Here is a 9926-nt window from a genome sequence, read left to right on the forward strand (position 1 = left end):
ATCTGTTCCTTTAAATAATGTCATCTTTCCCCAAATTAGAAATGAACATTTAAACGCATTCCATGTACATTCGTCCATGGATATTCCAAATTTTGAGGCTTACATCCAGTGCTAACCGGATGAGACCTGCCTTGTTAATTGTATCATTGACATTGTGGACGCGGATTGGGCGATTGAGTGAGTAAGTGGGAAAGTGGTGTTTCTTTACCCATACTTTGTTCACTATAATCCCTTCACATGCCGAGTCAATGGTTGCCTTTGCTCCAGCATAATGGGTCCAGTTTGATACTGTCACGTTCAAGCAGATGGGAGTGATGATATGGTCATTCATTCCTCCAATATGAATACACTTGTCTGTGTCAAACTTGGGCCTTGCTTGACCTCTCTCCTTCGCTGATAAAGGAGAGGTCAAGAAAAACGCTCCACGAACCCCAAAACAATTTCTCTCTGCTTGTCCACCCCTAGTTCTCCGAGTACTGCTCTAACTTGAGCAATATGACTGATGCTTCTGTCCTCTCATCATCCGTCAGGCAATATGACGCATTGCTGATAGTTTGTCAAGGGTTGTCTAGATGGGGTAGGGTGCGGATGTTCCATCAAAGGACCAGGTTGTAATACCCGCTGGTCCTTGCAATGAGCATCCTTCGTCTCCACTCCTCAATATACTCCCGCTTAGTCTCCCAAAGTAAGTGTGTCGTCTTCTCCTTCAATGTCAACTGCACAGTTTCTCCCTGCTTTACCCATAACATCCCTTTGAGTTTCCTTGAATTGGTGGAACATCTCTGCGTGGTGATCGGCAGTCAGCACTGTAGTGTCCTGGTCTTCTGCAGTTAAAACATGTAGGTCACTTGCTATCAAATTTCCTTTTCTGACTCTTTGCATTTCGCTTCCTCGTGGCATCAATATCTATGTCAATAACTTGGTTGTTCATTCTGCGAGAGGCAGTTGTGGAGTTGTAGCAGAAGGCAGGTTGAATGTGAAAACAATTCAGGGATTCACTTTGAAAAGAGGTAGAGTTGGCAAAGATGGCCTTTTGAGCACTTCTGGCTCTAAGCCATCTATCTATTTTGCAGGCCATATTAATCTAGTCTTGGATTTCATCTCTATGGATTTTGAAGAATTCAATAAAATGGTAAATGCAAAAGACAAGCTAGCCAGGCTAAACCAAGAAAAAGAATCTTTCAATGCCTACCTCCAGCTCTTTGAACAAGTCATGGCACTTGCAAAAGTGGACCTAGAAACCAAGAAAATACATTTTTAAGAGAATTAAATTGGAAACTGGCAAAAAGAGTTTACAAAGATCCTGCCAGTGGAGCTATATAGGACAAATTAGTCACAAAGGCCAAACAACACAAAACAATGTGTATGGAAAGGACCTAAGCATACTAGCTTAGACAAGGCAAATACCAGGTCTTCACTTTAAGCAGCTATTTTGCAGAACAAACACCCCAGCATCATTTAAGGAAACCACAATATATTTCTATGGATGTAGATGCTGTAGAAATGGAAGCTAACACAATTCACACTTAGTTTAAGAAACTTACATCTAAAGAGAGAAATTAGCTTGCCAAAGAAGACAAGTACTTCTATTGTAAGAAGCCTAGGCACATAGCATATAATTGTCCCTTTTGTCCAAAGTAAGTATTCTAATCTCACTTTCAACTAAAATACTGTATAGTGTGCAACTTGGAAAATAAAGAAGAAGAAGAAAATGAATATGCTAAAAAAGGAAAGAACAGGGTTACCCATATCCAACAAATGATGATGGGCCTCAGCATAGAAAAAATAGATGAAGTTTGAGCCTTTAGTAACTCAAAGAATTTTTAAAGACTCTTCTATTAATAGTGGATATAGAGAGAAGGATTCTTGTAAGAAATCAGTATGCTTTTCTAGCCAGTAAAGATGCTGACCAAGAGCATGGACATTCAGATATATTGTATCTCTTATAAATAAAAATATATAGTGCACTATCACTCTAAATTGAAACAATACTCATTGGCAAGAATAAAAAAGCTAGATAAACAAGGGAAAATACATATAGAATCAGCAAGATTCTATATAGCTAAAATAAGAAAAAAAGATGTTATTCTAGAAACTAACTGGTTGTTAGAACACAACCCAGAAGTTAATTGGCATATTTACAGGCTATACTTTACCTAATGCCTATCCTCCTATCAAATCAAAGGAGGGTCAGTAAAAGCTAAAAGGGCTACAAGAAAATCAGGACATTCAACTATTGATATATGGCATATGGTAATAGTATCATGAAAGAGCAACTACTCAATTCCAATATAAAAGCCAGGAAAAGCACAGCCAGGCTAGGAAATACTACAGTACTATCTCCATAGATAATACCTAAATGTCCAGAGTTCACAACTTGAAGGTTGAATGCCAGATGCCTGAAGGCCTAAGCCAAATATTATATAGCTCTAATATGGGCTAAAGGAGATGTTTTAGAGGGTGGTGACCAAAAAACAGTACTCCTCTCTACAGATCTGAAAAAAGATAGAGTATACCTTATTAGATGCCTCAACACAAGGACCTTACAAGCCCTGGAACTATATAATGACACAGAAAAAGACTTCAATATATACTGTGCCAAAACTATAAAACCTCTTCAAGCTAAAATACTAGCTTCTAAGAGAAAACCTAACAAGGCACCAACTAGAAAACAAACCAAATACATCAACTCACATAGATTGGTAGAAGAAATAGCAAAAGGGAAACTCAAATTCCCCTTTGAAGAATTAGTACCAAAAGAATACTAGAAAGGTTTTCAAAGGATGACCAAAACGATAACTACCACCTAGTCAACTCTGGGATCACAAAATTAAACTTGAAGATAGAATAGATCACTTACTCAAGCCCAAACTATACATCTTTAGTCTAGCAGAGCAAGTGGAACTGAAAAAGTTTATTGATAAAAACCTAAAGAAAGGATTTATCCAAAAATCCAAATCACATATGGTATTGCCTTTCTTCTTTGTTATAATGAAAAAATAAAAAATTATAGCCAGTAATAGATTACTATAAGCTTAATAAAATAGTAGTAAAAAAAAAATACCCTCTACCAATTATTCAAGAACTCTTGGACCTCCTAATAGATACAATACTATTTTCACTTATGGATGTCAATATAGGATATAACAATATGCTTATATATAAAAAGAGCAGAAAGCTAGCTGCCTTTATCATCAATTTGGGGATATACAAACCCTTGATTATGTTTTTTAGACTAACTAACTTGCCAGCAACTTTTCAAACCATAATAAATGCTTTTTTCAAGGATCTTATCTATATAGGGAAAGTGGCTATTTATATAGATAATATTCTGGTATTCTCCAAAACTATGTAAGAATATATCAAAACAATATAATAGGTTTTACAGATCTTACAGAATAATAATCTATACCTATAGCTATTCAAATGCTATTTCCACAAAAAAAAGATCAATTACCACAGATATATTATATCCCACAAATACCTTAAAATAAACCCTATTAAGGTCACTAGTATTATAGACTGGCCAACCCCTACCAAGGTCAAAGAAATACAATCATTTTTAGAATTCTATAATTTCTATTGTAAATTTATCAAGGATTACTCAAAAATAGCCAAACTGCTATTTAAGTTAATACAAAAAAAACATAGCTAAAATTAAATACTAGCATGCAAAAAATTCCAGATACTTAAAAAGAGATTTATAAAATCTCTGGTACCTATTATGCTGGTGTTGAGTATAGTGACAATAAAGTAACTGGCACAGAAAAAGTGCCAAAAGGAGTCTATAATGATATGACTGTGGTCCAGAGAGTAAGAGTCTAAGAGAATACAAAGAAGAGAAGGGAGCATACCTGTAGTCCAGAGGGTAAGAGTCTGAGGAAAGAATTGCCCTCGGACCACAGGTATTTAAGCTATAAAGAACAATAAGAAACAAAATAGGGAAGTATAACATCAACAAGTCATTAAAGATGGTCCACCTTACAAAGTGGTCAAAAGCTCCATCTGTAGGTTAGTCCAGAGTGTCAATGACATCACATAAGACCACCTGAGTTAGCTAACCCAGTAAAATAACTGAAACAAAGTGAGACAAGGTAAAACAAAGTAAGACAGTCTAGAAAAAGAAAGAACATAATATACCCACTTTGGGAGGGGCTGTAGGGCCACTCTTAGTTGTAGAGGCGAGTTATCAATGAGTCTATAAGGTGGCATATATATGGAATGCATGCCACATTAACTAGATCGGCCACAAATAACAGCAAGCTTGATGGTCACTTTTCCTCTCATATTTTAACTATAAATTAACACATAAGATAGGAGGCATCAATAAATCCAATAGTCTGTTATAGTATCCAGACCATAAAGAGAGGGTGGAATTTGACAGTTTAGGCAAAACACTCTTAGAACCCAAACTTTTTAGTTAAACAAAAGAAACAGTCTCAAAACCTTTTACAAAAATCAATACAATAACCATAGAAGATATTCTAGATTTCCACCAAATCTTTTATATTAGGGCAACCAAACAAGAAAGCATCACTGTAATTGACAAAGACCTCAAGAAACATATTATTGAAGAAAACAAGACAAATAGTTACTAGAAACACTAACCAAAGTCAAAACACTAGGTCTACACAGTATGAAGAAAGGATTACAATAATGGAATAATAAAGAAAGACTTGTTCTATATAGAGAAAAAATCCAATTCACATTAAGAGTTATGATTATAGTCTATTGGAACCTCCATAGTTAAGTCTATTGCTATTAACAATTATCACAACTACTAGGCAGTGCTTACCACAGCATATATATCTTGGTATGAGGTAATATCCTTGGTCATTAACTTCTAGTGGATATTGCCATCACTAGTTGAGTATCATGATTGATAACATAGATGACCAATAATAGGCTTATAAGCACATACTTATAAAGAAACATAAACCATTATTTTCCTAGTTGAAAGAAGATAATAGGAAAAGCACAAAAGTAGCCACTAGGAAAGAGCAGTGACTTAGGGAATTCTGTAGGATAGTTCAGTATTCTCATATCTTTCCAAAGTAGTATAAAAGGCCTATAGAATAGGCTAAGGATTTTCAGTCTATTTTCTTTGTTCACTGTAGTCTTCCTACTATAGTACCTTTATTCACTGTAGTGTTCCCTACTCACAGTCTATCAAATATTATCTTCTCCTATAAATTTTGTACAGTTAATATTATTGTTTCACTCTTCCTTATTGTGTAACCTAGAAAAGAACCTCTTACTCTTAGGGTTATGAAACAAGTAGCTCATAATACTAGAATAGACTCTTCTTGCTCCTACCTTGCATGAACTTTAGCTTGCTGTCATACACTCTCTTATAACCTTTCTCAATAGGGCTATACAGTGCTAAACAAGCAAAGTTAACAATTTTGCTAACTCTTTGGACAGAATTTTTTGGGACAAACTGAGTTTAGATTCAGACTCAGGGAAGCAAAAGAAGTTAAAAAATGCCCTTTATGGAAGTTTCTATAGTAAAATAAGGATGGCTAATTGTTTAGATAAAAAAAAACAAAATGTAATTAGGCCTAAAATGGCATCAGAGTCAATCAGAGTCAATCTCAGGCTAGTATTGCATCAACAGACATTATTGTGTACTGCCTAACCCTTCTGTGTCTGTTTGCACACAGCCTACTTTGCCACTTTTTCTATAAGCCCCTTACAATATGCATCCATAAACCACCATGAATGATTAAAAAATTAGCATATCACCTTGACAGAATACTCATTGAGGCATTGATATGCCCCTTGCTCTGTATCCTCAAATTTGACTTTGTAAATTTCATGGTACTGATGCTTGTACCAGTCCTAGTACTGAATAATATAAGCATACCATAAAAGAAAAGACTAAAGAAACTGATCATCTCAATAGGTTCAAAAGAAAGATGCAAATATGACCTCAAGCTTTCAATTTCTGCTTAAGAAGGGATTCTTGAAAAAAAAATCATCCTGCTTGCTTAGGAGTCAGGCCATACAACAAGTGTCATTCTCAAAAAGACAAATTGGAGAATGCTTGGCCTTCATTATATAGACATCAAAGCTATGTTTTGTAAGAGTCTGCTACAATCCCTTTGCCTTACCATTCTTGGTTGTCATCTTGCTTACTGAGAAATAACTATCAAGCTTTGTCTGGCCCTTTCATGCTTACTTCCACTCCAGACATTGCTGTATGCATGCTGATTTGTTGTCAATAACAGGACCATATGAGTATAATTTATGTGGGCCTACTGTTTATGGTCCATCTAGTATTGACCATAATGTACTTTTTTAAGAGCTTACCAGGTTTTTTTATAGATAAGAGCCAGTCTCTGTCTCATAGATCATCAAGATTAACATCCTCTAGCATCTCCATCATTATATCTTTTATCTGTTCCATCCTATACTTTGACAGTTCTTCTCTGTCTGTATTTTATCCTCTGACACAGCACCATCTAGCAGTGATGGCTTCAAACCTGCATAAGGATATCATTTCAAGATATCACCCATGTCTTCATTAGTGTCTAACTCAAATTTAGATAAGTTTCTCAAGTGGATTGATTTTTTGCGAAGATTACTGAATATTCAATATATGTTTCTTTCTTAGAGGGCACTCTTGGGGATGCTTTGAATGCTGTATAAGTTAGAAGCTTAGTATGTCATTACAGCCTTGGTGAATTTTTTTAGGACTATTTAAGACTATCATTGAACTCAGATAAAAAAAATAAAGTCAATTAATGCTATTTCTAAGGCCCTACGATTTAATTTGGGGATTGGCCAATTTTTTGAGGGTCAAAATCAATAAAATGTAATTTACATGAGATTGGCCTATAGGATTTTGCTTGTAAGGAGCTCAAAATCCTTGTTTACTGAATGCATATCAGTTCTGGTGCTTCTGAAGAGTGGGAAAATTAGTTGACTAAAATTATCAACTTTGCTTGTCCAGAATTGTAGACTCCCCCATTAAGCAAGAGTTATCTTTTACACTCTAAAGCAAAACCTAGGCCAAAATTATCCCCCTAGTGCTATATAAGTCAATGGATAACTCTGTCGCAATAATCACCCCATTTAACAAAAAGATGCTTATGGGTTCTACCAAGACACCAATACAGATGCCTTACTAAATTATGACAACTGCTCATATGAAAATGGGTAATACTACTTTATGTTTCCTAACAGAAGAGAGGAAGAGTATCTTCAAAATAAAACAGAGAACCACTGGGACACGGTACCCTAGTGTAAAGATTTGGAACCAGTAATTCCAGATGACTTAGAGCAAGAAGATGTCACTTCTAATTTAGACTCCAACTTATTATATAATCAAATACTAATCAATACCCAAAACCCACATATTGTTGCCAATATGTCAGAATAAGGATCAGGCACCACCCCTTCTGCTCCTACACAACCTAGGAGAGGAAAAGTCAAACTCTCCAAAAACTACTTAGGTGACCAAACAGAATCTCAGAAGTTTATACTTTAATGCCTTTTTTTGTAGCAAAATTAGATAGGTACAAGACCAATTCAGACAAGTATCCCTTGTACTCTCATGTATAAGGCACAGTATGGCAAGAGCTTGGGACAAAAACTACTTAGCCAAAATAATAGGTGCTGAAACTCCCAAGGACTTAGGAGTTTTGTTAGACTTCTTGGCTACATTCAGACTGCAATTTAAGGAGTCCAACAAAATAGATAAAGTATGGAGTGCCCTTATAGCATTCTCCTAAGAAAAGATAACTATAAGTGAGTACTCTAACCAATTCCTTCTCATTGCTACTAATGCCAATATTACCGATGTCACAACGCAAACAAGTTTGTGCCTTGGCAGGATAATTTCAAAGAATGTTCTATAGAAAGAAATAACTATGCAAGTCTAGGCCAAGGCAAAGAACATTAGAAAAGAATGGGAAATTGAGAAACAAGATGATTCAAGAACTGCTGGTAATCACATCTGCGGATCACTCCTTCACGTCATATCCAACAACACCTCTGCATGCTTATCACTTTGGGGCATATTCTCTCGATCATTGTTCCTTCTTCATCGCCACACAGAGCTTTGACAGCCACCACCAGACTTCTATCCACTAATTGTCCCATTGGGTCCACGACTTGACTTGCTTAATATATCCTCTATCTTACCATCACCTCACTCTTTTATAACCATCCCCTATGAACCCACATACTGCATCAATGTCACCTCCAATACTCTTCTAGCTCCATCACCTTTGAATAAGCCATCCATGATGTTAATCTTTCCTGCCGAAGATGGAATTTGACTGCCACCTGTTTCGGCCAGAGGAGTATCAATGGAAGTCTGTGTCCTTCCTAGGAAAGAAGGGATTTGGTTGGAAGATGGGGTTTCAGTGGAGGTGATTGAAAGAAAGTCAGATGGCGACTATGAGTTTACGACTATCATTCTTTCTGAAATGGTCTGGCAAGATGATTGTATTGCCGTCTTTGGTGGAGCAGGCAACGAGCAGCAGTTCATAGTGGTGACATCTACTTTCTGTGTCAACTCCCCTCCCCCACTTGGCTATGCGATGTATCACACGTTCAGTGAGTACATTTGAGCTCTCTTCAGCTCTGACCGCAAACGTGTTCCCGCATCTGATGGCAATGTCTTGGAGATTGCGAGGTGAGCATTAGCAGGAGTGGGAGGTATGATCTTTCGTCGATTTGCTAGGCCATGAACACTTTACCCATTCATGATTCATTAAGTTCTTACTCATTTAGTCCAGTGTTTCTGTTACGAAATGTCTTGCTTATGTTACCTACTTTTCTCACCATCTTGATAAGGACACATGGAACCTTTCTCCCGACTTTACCCCGTGTTCCTATTTCACTGATACTTGGTCCGTGCTTTCACTTGTACATATTTATAAATACTGTGGCGTAGTGTGGAAGCCCTAGGCTATCCACCTCTGTCCAATCTAAGAACTGCTGTTCACATAGTCTTCTCTAATTCCAAGACACTGGTCTGATCAGTCCCGAATATCCTCTCCAATCCTCTTGTATTGTTTGTGGCCTAGGATCTCCTCGTCTCGAACAGCCGTTTGTGACATCTGGATAGCCTCTCTTCATACAATCCTACTCCACCTTTTCCTTTCAGCAGAACACTGGCTAGTTATATACGGCGCTAGGCAGTCCCAAAAGACAAGTGACCATCGACCATAAATAGTTACTATACATTTCGAGCAAACGATTGGACGATTCCACTTTAGTGTGGGTCGTTTCAGATTGTAGAATACTTCTATCTGGTAATCAACCCAGTAGAGGTACGACCGAAACAATTGCACTCGATGTTACGTACGGTACTATACCAGAAGTAGAAATTACTATACCCGGCTAGGAAGAGCTGCTGTTGCCTTGACCCTCAAACCTTTATCAGGTCGAGACTAGCGCGGGCTCTTTGATCTAACAAGACGACTTTCCAAAGTTTAGGAAGACACATAGGGCAAGTTCGACACGGAACCGACTACTTGCAGCACTCAAACACATACGTCCATTTCGGACAACCTATCAGAAGGACCTCCAAGGGAAATTGGGTTTACGTAGGAGGACAGGATAGCGGAAAAACAGTTGATGCTCCGCTAGTACCCTGGGAAGACAGGAAAGTGCCCCTCAGAACAGTCACTACCCCAACCAGAATGAAACCCATCCTACCACCAGTCGATATCCCTAAAGGAGACATTGAAGAAATACCAATCCCCGCGGGAGTATTAACCCCAGTTGACGAAGAAGACCCGAAACCTGTAGCAGGACCGAGTCAACCGAACCCAAACCTGAATCTACAACCAAACCCCTTACCTAGCACAGAAACAACCGATGACGAAGACGAGATGTCAGACAAAGGGAACAAGCCAAAAGACTTCGATGGAATGAGGTCAAAGTACTGAGAATGGATTTACGAGTGCCAC

The 9926-nt window shown here is 37.5% G+C and overlaps 2 protein-coding genes across 2 annotated transcripts; one reads left to right on the plus strand and one right to left on the minus strand.

The window, feature by feature from the left end:
• Window positions 1-91: 91 nt before the first annotated feature.
• On the minus strand, window positions 92-256 carry HETIRDRAFT_18279 (uncharacterized protein; the record flags this gene model as incomplete). The annotated part of the gene is made up of 1 exon (XM_009547471.1): window positions 92-256. A coding segment is annotated over one exon (165 nt), but the record flags the coding sequence as incomplete, so codon positions are not given.
• Window positions 257-2799: 2543 nt separating this feature from the next.
• Window positions 2800-3091, plus strand: HETIRDRAFT_16941 (uncharacterized protein; the record flags this gene model as incomplete). The annotated part of the gene is made up of 2 exons (XM_009547470.1): window positions 2800-2985; window positions 3014-3091. Coding segments are annotated over 2 exons (264 nt in total), but the record flags the coding sequence as incomplete, so codon positions are not given.
• Between the last annotated feature and the right edge of the window lie 6835 nt (window positions 3092-9926).

Source organism: Heterobasidion irregulare (assembly GCF_000320585.1).
Source record: "Heterobasidion irregulare TC 32-1 unplaced genomic scaffold scaffold_05, whole genome shotgun sequence".
NCBI classification, from domain to species: domain Eukaryota; kingdom Fungi; phylum Basidiomycota; class Agaricomycetes; order Russulales; family Bondarzewiaceae; genus Heterobasidion; species Heterobasidion irregulare.